Here is a 17,079-nt window from a genome sequence, read left to right as displayed (position 1 = left end):
AGGCCGTCTATCATGCACACGACTCCTACCAGACTCTAGATGCCTGTCAGGAGAGAAGTCACGATCCGACACTCGAGGAGAGTGACATCTGGAAGAAGAACGCCTACTTGTATAAGGGCGCCTTCTAGAATCTTGAGGCTGCTGAGGAGAAGTTTCACGCGAGGGAGTTGAAGAAATCGCGTGATGAGCAGGTGCAGTGCGCTTACCGGAAGCGGGAATCCAATCTGGAGAAAAAACTTCTTTCTCCATAGAGCGTCCTACCGATGTTTGGCGTCTTGAAATCGAAAGAGAGCCAGGCGAGCGAGGGCGCTCACGCGAGCGAGGGCGCTCACTCGAGCGAGGGCGCTCACTCGAGCGAGGGCGCTCACTCGAGCGAGGGCGCTCACGCGAGCCCCCACCTTCATACGAAACCTCCCCATATGAAGGAAGAACGATCCTCTGAAGAGCGGCGCCTAGATCTCTTGATCAGGAAGAGAAACGTCCTTCTTCCTACGTGATCTAACTGCTAGAGAGTCTGCTAGCGCCGTGATCTGAGCTTGAAGTCCCGCGAGTACTCTCGTAGGAGAATCTTCTTGTTCTTCCTCGGAAGCAGGCGCCGAGCGCGAGCGCGCGAGAAGAAGAACGATCACAGGATTTCTTGGGTTTCTTCGCCTCCACCGACGATTCTTCCAGGAAAAACTCCGGACTAGAAGCCAAAGGACTGCAGGGAGCCTTCCAAGCTCTCTTCAACGGGCGCGACGCATCCGGGGAGTTCCAACCTCTCTTCGGAGAGGGAGACGACGAAGAGGAGAAGCATTGGCGTAGGAGCTCCTTCTTGTAGCGATCCGAGGCAGCCTGGGAGCGTACTTCAGGATCTGCCGAGGGGACGCCTGACCGGTGGGGGCTCTCCCTAGCCCTCCTGCGGCTTTCGACTTCCTACTCCACTGGAACTGGGAGTCTGGAAGAGGTCTAGGCCTAGAGGCACTAAGGAGCCGGTCAGACGCACCCTCCAACACACTGGGGACACTGCACTGATCACTAACACTCTCCTTACCATTCCAACTGACGAATCTTCTGATCCATAGAACGATTCTTGGTTTTCAGAGCTGCCGCCTCCGAAGGCGAATCTTCGGCTTCGGTGCGGGGAGCCGGGGCTGCAACTTGGGAAGAAGGTTCTAATTCTACGTTAGTACTATTAGGATCCACATCCAACTCACTCATTCTAGATCTGCTAGAACTTCTAGAGGAAGCTTACGCACTCTATCACGTTCCAACTTCCTAACATAAGAAGAGAGAGCCTTATATTCTTCTTCATTCAATCCCTTACATTCATTACAAGGGTTAGCAAAAGCACATTCATTCCCCCTGCATTTCATGCAAACCGTGTGGGGGTCTACCGAAGCTTTCGGCAACCTCACCTTACATCCTTCATTCACGCAAACCCTAAACAAAACCGAAGTTTTAACTACCGATTCTAGATCAGACATCGTTAAAGAAAATCAAACTCAAAATCAAACCGGTCCACAATCAGCGTATGCCAAGCCAAACAAAGCGAATACGTCACCAAAATAAGTCCAAATTAACTCCAGGCAAGCGAGAATCGAAAAACTATCGAGAGGAACCGACAACAGTTGTTATCGTTCCCGCGACAGAGAAAAATCTGACAAGCTTACGGGAGTGGTTCGTACATCCGCCACCCAGCGGCGGGTAAGGTAGACCACCTGACCTACCTGTCGCGTGTGCCGCGAGATTTGAAATTCTGTCGGGAACGTCGGAGACTATAGCTAAGTATATATCTGTCAGGGAAGTTCATGTACAAAATCAAAATTTGAAAAGTTACAGCCTTATGAAATAACAAAATACCAAAGAATAACTTTCAACACAATTATCAGTGGCTTGCGCGAAGACTAAGCCCAATAAATAAATCATACAATACCAAAGTTATGGCCTAAAGAAAATAATGATAGAATGTAATAACATATGAACATTATTTTAAAGTAAAACCTTTATTGGCATCTCACCAGTAGCCTATGGTCAGTAAAGAATTAATGAATTGCCAAAGTTAATGCCTAATGAAAAGGTGTACCATATACCGATTACTTTATAATGGAATGCTGTAACATCCAGGAATTACTTTTAAGTCAAAACTATTATCGATGCCTCACTAGTAGTTTATGGCCGTAAAGCAATTCGTAAATTGCACAAGTTATGGCCTAAACTATTATCAGTATCTCGCTAGCTGTTTACAGTATAGCTGGAAAATAATTCATAAAAAGGTACGTATGGCCTAATGAAAGGTGTAAGGAATGCCCTAACATCCGAGAATTACTTTCAAGGCAAAACTATTATCAGCGCTGCCAGTAGCCAAACCAGTAAACACACCATAAATGCAAAATGGTGTTGTTACCAGATGCTCATTGATGACTGAATCAACATATAAACAAAATTAGAAAACTCATCCTGTAAGATTTCAGCTTGAAAGCTACAATATGCATTCCAGTGGTTGACTGAAAGAATCCACCACCAGCATCCGGTAAAATAACCAGAAAATAATGAAAAACTAGGTCATTCCAATATTCCGTTAGTGGGACAGGCTGATCACCTACACAAACTATATTGAAGTGCTACCTGCAAAATTTGAATCTAAGCTGCCGTTCGAGTGGAAACTATAGCTATGTAATTATTTGGTAAGTTAATTATATAAAAGATATATCTAATCTATATACATGCCCTAGAGTACTGGGTCCTTACCTGGTCAGGGGTCTTAACTTCTTGGACTTCCACCTAATCTAGGGCTCTGTAAACTGAATAGGGTTGCGACCTAACTTGATCTACTTACAGTGGCAGGCCCTTTCCTGCATGTACATAAATCCATAAAATACATATATACATACACTACATAATATTATTATATTGGCAGATCCTGTCTGCATTATACTGGGTATTATATTGAGTTATTAATTTATTTGCTGATGTTTCTGTGTACCTTATTTGTTTCTGTTTGTTCATTAGGCATACTGCTTATTTCAAAATTATTATTTGACATCTTCCAAAGCACTGGTGTATGGGTGGGAGAGAATACAAGTATGAAATGACGGTAATGTAATCTAACATACTCCTTGATAGTAAATTTCTACAAGTTCTGATTCTGATTAAATATGTACATACTGTAAAGCATGATCATGTTCTGGAGCTGGAAATAGCATTCTCTTATGTTGTCATGTGTGTTCTGAATATTTCTCCATTCATTTCAGTAATAAATTAGCAGTAGGGTAGGCCTGGTTTTAGAGGTATTGGATCCTCTTATATCCTACAACTATGGGAATCAATGGCAAACAGGTTTTCAGGTAAAAGACAATAAAGAAGTTCTAATTCTGACCATGATAAAATAAGAAAGGACCTTTACACTAGCTTATGTTAGTGATGGTCCAGGTAAGGACCCAGCACAATGTTATTAGATTAGGTAGGGGCTTCCAGGGGAAGGCAGGAGAGAAGGAAGCCCTCAGTCATGTAAGGGCTTGCCACACTAAGTAGATCCGGTTAGGTTACAACCCTATTCGATTTACATAGCCCTAGATTAGAAGGGGGTCCAAGGATTAAGGTCCCTGACCAGGTAAGGACCCAGCACCCAAAGTTATGTATATAAATTAAATATATCTTTGTATTTCATGTTTTATATTTTTTCCCACCCAAAACATCACTCTCCTACTGTGGTTCCCAAAATTGACAGCTACAAGAGGGTCGGGTACAGTTTGTAAAAACTACTCATTTACTGACAAAATGAACTTCTGAAAGGTTTACAATTTCCCTCAACTTTGGTCTAGGCATGCAAGTCAAAAGTTAGTCTAACCAGCTTTCACATGTCACCTATTGACCATTACCTGACCCTGCAAGTTCCGTTTTAGGTTTGGCAAGGCTAGGTAATGCCTGGGCCAGGTAGTTTGCAGAATGACAGGACCAGGCTATAACACTACCTTCCAATGGCAGCTCAGTCCATTGTTTCCGATGTTTAGTGTTCATTTTTTTTTTTTTGGGGGGGGGGGGGGGGGGGGGGGTCCAGGAAGGGAAAAGCCCACCCATGTCAGGTCAGGGTACAGTGCCCTAAGTGAGGTTCGGGAGGTAAGATCTGGTTAGGTCTACAAGAGGTTAGGTTTGTTTTCATCTTCCTAACCCATGCTCGTTGTTCTATTGTATTGATGGAAATCCTTCATTCAAATTGATGGCAATAGTACCCTTCATAAATGATGGAATGGGAAAACAACTTGGTTTTCATCTTATCAAGACGTTAAGTTAACTGCTTGAAGTTCAGCTTGTCTACGATCGAGTGTGTGTACGTACGTATGAAAAAGCATAAATCTAACTAGGAGAGTAGTTGTGTAAGCTCAAATCGCACTGTTCAAGACGTATACAATGACACAAGAGGAGAAAGAAACGTAGCCCCCTTGTTTTCATTTGAATTGCCATATTTCTCCCTTGTTGAAGGTATGCACTTCTTATAAGGTACATGTTGCCATAACACTTAATAGTGTTCTTTTGTATTTTTACCTCAATGTAACAGCATATTGCAAAGAATTAGTATGGTAATGCTACATAAATTGCACCATGTTGGGCTTGCACATGGTCGCAACGGAACCACCAACCACAGGCTAAGATGTGCGATATTCTTCCATAACTAAGTATGATGATATCAATTCTTGACTTAAATACCACCTATGTTATGCATGTAAAGCCAGGCTAACTGTGCAGCGTAACAGCAAGGTTAGGCAAGAGTGCAGTACAGCCTAGGCTAAGGACTGCCTGCTGTTTGGCACAAGATTGCAGCCCCAAATGTAATTTGGTATTACAAGAAACCGGTATAAGGAATACAACTAAGAATAAGTTGTTTTCACACCTACTGTTAACAACTTAGCCCTACCCCTAGAGTAATGACTTTTTACTAGGCTACGTAACGGCTAGCTTTATATTAGCTTTTCTCGTATACCTAAGCCTTTCCTCGCCGTCTAGCCTTGGTTATGCTATCTAATTGAAACAACTGATCAGTCAAATCTGGCCTACTCACATTCATGAAGTGCAAACTGACAGATACAAATTTGGTCTCAGCTTTCACGAATCAAACGTCAAACTGTCAGACGTAAACACATTGCAGATTTCATAATGTCAGTGAAACTAAGAACACGAGTTTGGGATTCTTTCTGCTACTCTACCGGCAAACGTTTGCTCTGGCGTACTCAACGTTTGTTGCATGTTGATAAAAACTTGATTAATATATAGTTTTTGAATGTAATTATACTATCCCAATCTCTTATTAATCAAATATAAACGTCTGCGGTTCACTTACGAGTTTACGACAAAGTACACGTTGATCGTCACGGTCACGGTTGCAAACTTAGCATATAACGAAAATTTCCTTAGTTCCCTAAACATTAAACTTTTCATTCAACTCTTCTTCTTTAGCGCAAAAGTGTGATAACGTAAACTATATGAATGATCCATAATTATAAGAAGGATTTGTGATAACTTACACATACTCCGGAGTGCAAAGACAGACTCGCGAAGAAATGGTTATTATAATTATATAATTATATCATTAAAAACTTAAAAAATACATTCAACTCTGGCACAGATCCTGACAGAAACCACGTTTATATTAAAGATAGACAGTATTGTTATAGAGATAACCTCAGGACACTTGCTCATATGATAAAACTGATTTCTATATAGTTAATACAAAATTGCACGAGAAAATACGGTGGAAATACTTTCGAAACACTAGAAATATTCTTTGTAGATGATGGACCATTACAACACAAAGTATCGCGGAAGAGAAAGCAGAAAGGGCAAAAGAAATGCTATAAAAGAATAGCAAGTACAACTGCATTTTTTCGACTCTCAGTTACGCGCAAAAAAGAAAAAAAAAGAGTAGTTCAATATTACAAAGAAAGAAGTTAGCTCAAATCAAATACATGAGATTGAAATTATTCTTGAAAACACTTTGTAGTACCCATACAAATAAAGGATATTATTTTGGAACACAAGCATGAATATCTATCAAAGATAGGCCTACAACGAGCAACACGATATTAGAATGGCAGAAGCAAATGGGGATGAGTTGTCAGAAGAAAATACAGTCCTGTGTAGGTGGTCAGTATTTTGAAGTTTATAAATGTAAAAGACGTAAGGAAAGCAGATATAAATGATGTATAACTGGAGAGAGTTACTGTGTTACTGTAAAATTGAGAATGCTTGCCAAAGCACACACACATACACACACTTATGTACATAATCCGACCAAACGACAATTTCTTCCTGTAAGAGCTAGGTGGTTCCAGAGTGCATGGGTATTTCTATTTCACGCAACTCGTTTTCTATACTGTGATGGATGAGATTGCAAACCTCCCGTCCTGATCTGCTTACATTCCCCAATAAGAAAGCGTAATTTCCAAGACTAATGACACGTCCTCCTCGCTCTTAGGACTATACGGACTGGTAACCCATTTTTTCAAAAGTCTATAGTCTATACATTTGATTTACACACACGCACTCACGTGCACACACGAACACACACACATATGGACGAAAGCTCAAGCTTAGTAAATATTTCTTCAAATATATTTCCTCGATAAACAAGAGTATTACTGTGGATTCTTCTATTGATATATATATATATATATATATATATATATATATATATATACAAATAGACAAAATACACAAAGGAAAGAGAAACGATAGAGGTCAGCAAGGCCTTTCGACTTCTTGTCCTCTGCTAAAATAAAGGACAAGAAATCGAAAGGCCTTGCAGAACTCCATACTTTCTCTTTCCTTCGTGGACTTTGTCTTTATTTATATATTCATCACGTTCCATATTTTCGTGATTCGGTTATACACATACATATAAAACGCGTGCATGCTTCAGAGATCCGTTCTGTGAAAGAACATATATATATATATATATATATATATATATATATATATATATATATATATATTAAGACTGCTTAATATTTCACAAACAAAATCATCCAGCTGAGTCTCATAAGGCAAACGGCAAAGTTATATTAGTGCTTTGATTTTCACGAGGCCTTGGGACCAACATGAGATATAAACTTCCATGGCAGAGTTATAAGGTCAATGTTATCGCCAAGGTATATACTCATTCTTTAGCCAAAGTTTTTTTTTTTCCTGGCGAAAGTCTTGTAGATAAGGCAAAAAAAATAAATAAAACGTTTTCATTAATTCTAATTATAGAGAGCAACATGGTTCAATACAGTTCAAATGTAAATCAGATCTTATCATACCCTTTCTTTTAACAATGATATCTGTAAGACTGGCACAAGCAAACTTGGTAATAAATTTTTTGTTTCCAAATAACGCCATTTCCCGATGAAATGGTTCATATCTTGCTGAACAGCCCATAAGAGTCATGTAAGTCAATCGTAATCGTTGCAGAACACAACGCTGCAGCAAAGCCTGAATAGGCAAAGGGCAGTGAAACTGCAAATGCATGACCACTGTAGCCTAGCAATGGGCCAAAACATGACCTTGAAACGTGAAAGACTCGGCTCTTCCGATGAGGTCCTCTTCAGACACAACCTTATGACTTTCAGCCATCAACGCCAGCAGTCTGCGCGTGAACACGTGAGGTCTCCTTTTATGCAGATTGGGCAGAGGTTGGAACACAGGCCAAAACAGACCTCGTGGCAGCAGCAGAGAGGTGCCAAGCTTTCCCAGAACACATGCCCCACTGCCAGAATGAGAACTGCAGAGAGCCATATTTACGGCGTGGGCACGGACCGAGAATGGCTCTTTCACGCACGTACGAGTATGTTGCCGTTTCCCTCGCGATTTCGTCATCTTTCCTTTTCCCTTTTGATTCATCTTCTCTCCGAGGCTTCGAGGAAACGAGCGTTTTTTTTCTTTTTTTACTTAAATCCTTTGACTTCCTCGCATCTCTGGGAATATAGCATGTCTCTCTTTTTTATCGTCTTCGCTATTGATAAATTTATTTCTAGCTTCCTGTTTCGGTACACACTTGTAGCAGGAGTAAATATGCACGTACTTACATGTGCTGCATATGTACATATACTGTATGCAGTCACAGACATACGAAATATGCTTGCAAATACGGGCATGTGCCTCCGTTTCAAGAAAATGCATGTACTATATCTATGAGCACAACAACACGTAGCTATCACCATCTAAAATTCGCGTACGCATATACATACACACGATATATATACATATATATATTAACCTAAGCAATCAATTAGATCCAGCCGTTAGTCGTCAGCGTAATTGATATGTGTATATACATACGTATGCATATATTTATGTATGTATACATGCACACATACGTACACACTTCTGAAGCCAAAGGCATACCCTACAGTTGCTGTCTATCTATCTATCTATCTATCTATCTATCTATCTATCTATCTATCTATCTATCTATCTATTTATTATAATAATCTCAATAAAAATAAAGAGTATTATCAGTTATGCTCAAGTGGGAATGGGCGTTAACCTTAAGACTGCATAATTAATCTTTCAATCTGTTAAAAGTCTGTGCCCCATAAATGGTTAACAACTCTGGGCATTACGATGGGAATCACTCAAATTCAGACAAACGGAAGCCGTGGTATGGAGAGGGTATGTGTCTGTAAACCGGGTGATATATTCGAAATGACTTGAGAGGGTCATCTGACCGATAAACAGTGTCTGTTAGACGCTTGAGTGAGCTCATCTGGTGGCGTCGCACAACTAAGCATTGCTTGGGAGGACTCATCTCCCGATGCAGACCATCACGGACGAGGTGAGACTATTCAGAAAGGGACAGAGAGAAAGACTATAGTGCTTTAACTGAATGGTCGTTTGATTACTATAATAACCCGAGCTTTCTTGGTTGCATGGCATGTGGCTATAATTCAATTTTTTGAGATGTGTTACAACTGAAAAGAAATGACTGAAGCAATTATTATATCATTATACACACAGACACACACACACACACATATATATATATATATAATATATATTATATTTGTTATATATATATAATTAGTCATATATATACCGAAATTATTATTATATGATATATATATATAAATATAAAGATAATAATATAAAAAAAAAAACATACTAATATATATACTATACTATATACATATATATATATATAAACTATATTATATACATACATACATACATACATACATACAATACATATAGTATATATATATATATATATATATATATATATATATATATATATATATATTAGAGAGAGAGAGAGAGAGAGAGAGAGAGAGAGAGAGAGAGAGAGAATTATTCAGACAGAAAAAAAATAACATGCTTTATAATCAAAAAGTCAGAGGTTTTTGATAATTGTAAAAAGAGGACCAAGAACGTAGTACCGTGAAAAATAGGAAATAATAATAATAATAATTAATAATAATAATAATAATAATAATAATAATAACAAAAAGTATTACAACTTTGACCTCGGTGTTTCAGTCTTCAGTAAATCCCCAAGACCTTTTTCCTCTCACCTCTCCAGCCTCTAAGGACCCAAGATGCCGGAAGTGGAAAAGAAAATGGGTCAAGACTCCTATAATAAGGAAGCAAGAATTCTCCCCCCCCCCCCCCCCCCCCCAACCAACTCCCAGAAGTATGTTTGTAAACAGAGCATTCCCTGGCCCTAGTCGGTGTTTGCGTGAGCGAGTGAATGCATGGGTGAGGCAGTATTTTGGAAAAGACCAAGAAGGCGGTCATGTGATCTCCAAAGAATTGCCAGGCATGCAGTGCAGTACCTGCATGCTGTTTGCTTCTTGTCCGTCGAACGTTCAGAGCAGTGCTATTCTCGTCCATTAGCTTTCGCAGACAGTTCAGGTGGAGTACCGCTCATTTTTTTTCCAGAATCAATTCAGGCGAAAGAGGGAATTCTATTAAGAGGAGCAATCCGAAATGAAACGGCGGCGGTTGATGGCAACTTGGCCTTCTTGTCATATACCTCGGTGGGCAAGAGAAGAAGAAGTCGTCTCACACTGGTGGTGGTGGCGTCTGGCGGACAGCCAGTCTGCAGAAGATAGAAGTCGCTTGGTCTGTTGTGTGATACTTTTAAATCACCCGTTCGTCAGTACATTCAATATTCAGTAGGGTTTTCACTCTTGAACTCAGGCTACAACTTGTCACCTCTCTTCAATCAACTTAGGTCTAAACTGTTTTTCATCCTTGCAAAGGATTTCTCGCAGCGGTCGTCGGTTTAAACTCAATAATGCAGACTGCATTGCCGAGATTTTTGCTTGAGGATTCAGTAGAAGAAATTCAGCGCTGATGATTCACAGTATACAAGGTCGATGATACTGTAACAACTGGCTTCTCTTCCTTTTTTATGTCTCTCTTCTTATTCAACCGAAAAATGAGCCAGCACTCCACATTTCTGGGAGAACCGTACGGCCAAGATTATTCAAAATTTTAAAAAGTGTAGCATTCGCACGGACATATAGTATATGAACTGCAATTAACATATCAAGGAAGCTTCAGAAACAGCCAAGGTGAGAAAAATAAAAAAGGAAGAAAAATATGTATATACTCTATATATATATATATATATATATATATATATTATATGCATATATATATACATATATATATATATATATATATATATATATATATATATATATATATATATATATTCTCTCGAAATTAAAAAAAGTCCAGCTTCATTAAATGCATTCATTCACCAAAAATACTTCTAAGGCAATACTGACATTGCAGAGTATAATTTTTATGCTAATAAATATGAAGAATTTATCAAAATCCTCAAAAACAACGAACGAACATAAATTCCGTGACTTTCAAATGAGAGATCAGCTACTATGAATGCATATCAATCACAGTATATTAGGTGTCGACATATTTACAGCTTAGTAAATATGATAATACATGCTATATAAGCACATATCAAGGTATTTACAATGACAAAGTCGAGCAATAAATAAAATCTAAGGTAGGCCTAAATCTCTTGAAGAGTTTGCACTACCGAACAATTCAGTTCTTTTTTTTTTTTTTTTTTAGAACGACACTTTAGGAAACCTAATATGGAGAAACGAGGGTAGTTTATAATTTGACGAAGAGAGGCACCTGTAAGTTATTGTATTTAGTACTTATTTAGTACTTGTTCAGAGTCTTCTTCTCCTTCTTCTTCTTTCCCACCGCTATCCCTACATGAAGGGGTCGGTTGCCTGATGCGTCTTCTCCTCCACTGCCTTCTATCAAAGGCATCATCCTCCACTAAACCTCTTCTCTCCATAATATCTTCCTTCACTTTATCGCGCCATCTAATTCTCTGTCTCCTTCTCGATCTTCTTCCTCTGACATGCTCCTTCGTAAGAGTAGGAAATAATTAAGCCCCCTCAACGCCACAGAATGAACGATTAATTTTTTTCATACGAAGCAAGGATGCAGGACAAATAAAGATTTATAGAAGGAATGCTTCATTTTGAATAAAGGAAATGACAAATAATGTTTCTTTCTATTTCGCAACCGTTTTCTACGCTTTAAAAAAAGTCCAGGGGGGCAAACTAACATATTTCTCCGATCTCCAGTTGATGGCAAGATGCTTCGCAGTACTCTATATCCTTGAAGTCAAGGATCGCTTAGAAAGTATAACGAAGTTCGGGAGTTGTTCTAGAATAATCCTTTCATTCCTCGTTGGCAAACTACCCCTCGGTTTAGCCACGTCGGAGAGGGGGGGGGAGAAGAAGGGGGGGGGGGGTCAGATGCAATGCCAAAAATGAATACTGCTACAGACCCGGACGCCCGGTTAATACCAGTTCCGTGAGCGTTCTCATCGTTTTCTGGGCGAATACGTAAGGAATTCCGGTGGCCTTGCAGGAAAGGAGGGGGTGGGGTGACCGGCCGGCGTCGATTTCAGCGAAAGAGCTCCTGGTAATGTAGTTTATCAAGGTAAGAATAAAGGAAAAGAAACGGGAAAAATAATATAGGAAAATATAAGACAAACCAAACGAGAACAGACATGACTTGTCATTCGCCTGGGAGGTTTTCGCTTAAAAAGTTTCAGTTTATGAATTTATCACGAGAGAAAAGGTAGGATAAAAACAGGATACAGAATAAATGAATAATAGATAAATAAAAAAAGGAAAATAATTCGCTAATCGAAAAGTGTCTGTGTAAATATTTTTCTCAAGAGGGAAAAAAAATTTCGCTAATCGAAAAGTCTTAACGAATTTTTTCTCCAGAGGAAAAAAATTTTCACAAGAGGAAAAAAATGTTCGCGAATCGAAAATAGGGTCTTAAATTTTTTTTTTCTTAAGAGGAAAATATTTTTCGCTTATCGAAAACAGGGTCTTAAAAACAATTTTTTTTCGCAAGAGGAAAAACAGGCAAATAAAAAATGTGTGAAATGGAGACAATAAAACAAAGAGACCAGTTTATACTCTTTTGGAAGGGATAAAAAACAAAGAAATAACACAAAGAATAAAGGAAAACCAGCAAAGTTGAAAGATCTCATTAATGACAAAGGAAAGTTGAATGAAAGGTAGGATGGACAAAAATGAGACAAACTGTTGAAATATATTGTGTAAAGGAAGAATGGAAAATGAAAAAAATTAAACGGCGCCAGAGAGAGAGAGAGAGAGAGAGAGAGAGAGAGAGAGAGAGAGAGAGAGAGAGAGAGAGAGAGAGAGAGAAGAAAATAAACGTACTACACGGGAAGTGTCTGGGAAAATGATCCATAAAAATATAATTTTACATGATAATATAAAAATGGATATATAATACTCTTACCAAAACGAAATTTCTTTTTATTAATCTCACAAATGATATTTGTAACTTTATTTGTTTATATCTATTTGTATCAACGTTAAATCAGTAGGAGTGGTGCCAAACTCATTACAGAACTCATTTAGAGGTGGACACAAGTTACAAAGCTGTCCCAAACAAAACTGAGATGAAGTTTAGAGCTGGTTTTGTACTACACACACACACACACACACACACACACACACACACACACACACACACATATATATATATATATATATATATATATATATATATATATATATATATATAACAGCCAAAAGGTGCTATCTTCCCGACCCTTGGCTAGTCTCCTGGGTGAGGAGTTATCCTCGTGCCGTGTCCCTGTAGTTATTCAAGAAGCCTAATTATGTGACGACATCGTCAGGCCAGTCTTGCCGGTTACCCATCCAAGTACTGACAAGAACTGATGTTGCCTGACCTCAGTGATTGGACACACACACATATACAAATATATACACACATATATGAATAAACAAGTAAGGAAGCAAAACGCTACCTCATTCCAACAGCGAGAAACTGCCCTGCCAAATCTCAACCTTGGTAGTTCAGTTGCACTTAGTCACGTTGGTTACATGTACTACTTATGATCGATTTCAAGGAAATGCAGACACTACTATATATACTGCTTCGTTCCGGATTTTGCAATTAATACAACAGTTAGAAGTGACAATGACACTTTTCCGAATTCCCCGTGTCAGTCAACTCAGGTTTATCCTTGTGTGTGTGTGTTGTGTGTGTGTGTGTGTGGTGTTGGTGTGTGTGGTGTGTGTTTGTGTGTGGGTGTGGTGTTTGTGTATGTGTGAGTGTGCATTTTGATGTGATACGTATTTCTTCTCTGAAATACTTTGTGCTATAGAAAGAAATTACCGCTACTTTAGGAGGTCTGGGTTTTCTTTTCAGATAATAATAATAATAATAATAATAATAATAATAATAATAATAATAATAATTAATTATATATTATTATTATTTTTATTATTATTGTAATTATAATACTGGGAGGCAATCCCCCACACAAGAAAGCTGGGGAGGCGATTCCCCTCGCAAAAAAAAAAAAAAAAAAATGTGAGGAGGGCCCCAGCCAAAAAAATTAAAAGAAAAAAAATAAACATGAAAATATAAAAAAATGAAATATATATTATGTATATATATATATATATATATATATATATATATATATATATATATATATATAAAGAAAAATGGGCAATGAGTGGCAACCTCTGGCGCGGAGTAGTGAAACCTGAAAGTTAATGCCATTGACCCACAAAATAAATAAAATCACCCCCCCCCCCAAAAAAAAAAAGGGGGGTCACCTCTGGAGTCGAAATCTGCAAGTTAATGCTACTGACCCCCAAAAATGATTGAATTCTCCCCAAAACAAAAAATAAAAAAGAAAAAAACAAATGAGGATAAAAATTTGGAATGTGGCAACATTGCCGTGACGTAGAAACACCCCCCCCCCCCACAAATAACTAAAATCTCAATCCCAATGAAAAAAGTAAAAACTAGAAAAAAATATGAAAAATAAAATAAAAAAAAGAATAAATCTCATGGGGAATGCCAAACAAGAAATCATAATTACCACCGCATTGCTGATATTCAGTCAAAAGAGAATTTCATTCTAGCAGTAGCGGAGAATTCAAACCACAGTAACAGGGCTCAAGCACTAATTCTTTTAGGCTTAGTTAAAAATTCCTGGGCGTCAAAACCCAAGACTAATAATACGCTAAGTAATAGGGTTTGAAATTAATACCAATAATGTTGGGCGTGAAATTGAATATATATTCCATATTTTCAGCATAACAGCTTAAGAATATCGCCGATGTCACATGAGCACTCAGTGGACGGCACAATACCGCCAAAACAACAGAAGTTAAATGGCGTTGGAGTTGACGAAAAACTATCTTTTTATGAGTATTTGTGTGTGTGTGTGAGAGAGAGAGAGAGAGAGGAGAGAGAGAGAGAGAGAGAGAGAGATTTCTTGCAAACACCGGTGAAAAGCTGCTTCCAATTGAGTCTATTGGGGTAACTGATGACACTCACCTTAGTTGAACTGTTTAACTGTTTGTTTAGTCTCGTTAACAATCGCAAAAACACTGATATATATTCATGACTTCACAAGTTCTTTCACTAGCTCAGTTCAACTTCCGGTGTAAAGTATTTCCGTTAATTATTACCTAGACCAAGCTTCGTTTCGTAAATTAACGTTTAGGAAACGAAGCTTGATCTAGGGAATAATTAACGGAAATAACTTTACACCGAAAGTTGAATTAAGATAGAGAGAGCTTTGTGAAGTCATGAATATATCAGTGTTTTTTTTTTTTATCGAGAGTTAACAAGATTAAATAAAGAGTAAAAAACTGCTTCGTTTTCCAGAATTACCAGACACGTCCGAAACGCCAAATATCAGCAACAGTTCTTAATCGAAACGTGGCGATCATCGTCTGGACGTTGAACCTCCCGGCTAAAATTAGATAACCTACCGGCGTAAATTCTTTCGCACCAGTCCATGTCAAATTCGTCATCAAAGGCAGCAGTAACGTTCTCTTCTAATATTTCTTTTTCTTTTATCTCGGTATCGGACACGGAATGATGCAATTAAGATGTTATCAAGCTCGTATTTTCCTTGTTGCATTTTATGAGCGGGTGTGGGCGGATACAGAATGTGTGTGTGTGTGTGTTGTGTGTGTATGTATGTGTGTGTGTGTGCACCGTAGACACTTCCTCACCTCCCCTTCGGAGTTCTCTCTCTCTCTCTCTCTCTCTCTCTCTCTCTCTCTCTCTCTCTCTCACGTGGTTTAAACATGGAGGAAGATGTGTGCAGTCTTGTCTGCGAGTTGTCTGGCCGGCTCTTCTCACCTCTTCCGCTCGCTCCTAGACGAACTGTTGAGAATATATACCATCTAAATGTCTCTCTCTCTCTCTCTCTCTCTCTCTCTCTCTCTCTCTCTCTCTCTCTCTCTCTCTGCTGTTGTTGTGACGCGTTCATACAAACCAATCAATCAAATAATCTCACGTTTTTATAAAATGTATATTTTTAAGAGACTAGTCAGTGCCTTCCGTAAGAATTTTTGGAATTCACATTATTCCTCTTAAATTATACCATCAATGAGCAATATAAAATTGACGCATGTAAACTTCAGTGAACCATTACAGGAACTATGCTGAAAACTTTAAATTTAAGCAAATAAGTAGGATAAATTTCTCAATATAGTAATTCAATTGTGGATTCTAGTTAGAGTTACCGCAGTAGACCAATGTTCATTACAAGTCATTCATATCACATTGTGGAAACAAACTGCCAAATGGAATAACAATAAATTACCGACGTAAAAGGCACGAGAAAAGAGAAAGAGAACCAGTAAGAACATACGAAAAGAAACAAAGGAAATATAGAGTTGTCAGAACACCTTAGTAAATAATTAACTCATGCAAGAGGAAAATATGAGGTATCAACCCGCATATGTGCAGAGTAATCTAAAAAGAAGGTAAACAATTAACAGAGGATGAAAAGAAATATAAATATAAACAACTGTATATAAAAGCTAATTACTCATAAAGCAAACTAAGAGAGAGAGAGAGAGAGAGAGAGAGAGAGAGAGAGAGAGAGAGAGAGAGAGAGAGAGAGAAAGAGAGAGAGAGAGAGAGAGAGAGGTTATGCGTACACACGAACTCCTCAACTTGTTTACGCCTTTTGCGATGAGATGGCGCCTACAGTCTGGCTTCGTAGTACAATGTAACTTTGAAATGATATGTAAGAGTACTGCACTGTCTAGTTTACTAACTTGCCTATGTTCAGACGTTCTTAATGGAAAAAAACCTTCTTTTCATTACACATGGAAATGGAATGGAATGTGAAATTTAGGCCTATGGGCAAGCGCTGGGACCTATGAGGTCATTCAGCTATGAAAGGGAAATTGCGAGTGAAGACATTTGAAAGGTGTAACAGGAGGAAAACTTCGCAGTTGCACCACGAAGCAAACGTAAGGAAAGGGTGGAAAGTCAGATAGAAGAAAGAGAATATGAATGTAGGTACAGTAAAAGGAATGAAAGGGGTTGCAGTTACATTACAGATGGGGAAATGGGTCAGGATACCTGGTGCCTTTCTCTCGCCCAGGCTCGAAGCGACCGATAGAACTTCAGCGTCCTAAAGAAAGAAAGTTCTATGAGACCTAGGAAAAATAGACGCAGGGGAGAGTGTCCTGATCAAAAGAACTGGCCTGCCTTAGACTCACCCCTGTCGTTGCA

General features: G+C 38.6%; 1 protein-coding gene across 3 annotated transcripts in view; it reads right to left on the bottom strand.

The window, feature by feature from the left end:
* The window catches only part of LOC135224321 (gem-associated protein 6-like), a 108,609-nt gene that overhangs the window by 28,920 nt on the left and 62,610 nt on the right, over positions 1-17,079 (bottom strand). Inside the window, exon 1 of one of the 3 annotated variants that reach the window (XM_064263216.1) lies at positions 5,318-5,428. The exons of 1 other annotated variant lie outside the window; for it this stretch is intronic. Coding sequence is in view for 1 of the 2 variants with exons in the window: in XM_064263215.1 (XP_064119285.1) it covers positions 5,039-5,044 (6 nt within the window). In the remaining variant the exon portion in view is untranslated. Of the gene's footprint in view, positions 1-5,038; positions 5,192-5,317; positions 5,429-17,079 lie in introns of those variants that run through there. One more of the 3 variants, XM_064263215.1, reaches the window with a different exon arrangement.

This window comes from Macrobrachium nipponense, chromosome 12, assembly GCF_015104395.2.
Source record: "Macrobrachium nipponense isolate FS-2020 chromosome 12, ASM1510439v2, whole genome shotgun sequence".
In the NCBI taxonomy this organism is placed as follows: Eukaryota; Metazoa; Arthropoda; class Malacostraca; order Decapoda; family Palaemonidae; genus Macrobrachium; species Macrobrachium nipponense.
The sequence above is the reverse complement of the archived record's forward strand: the minus strand, read 5'-3'. Positions and strand labels throughout refer to the sequence as shown.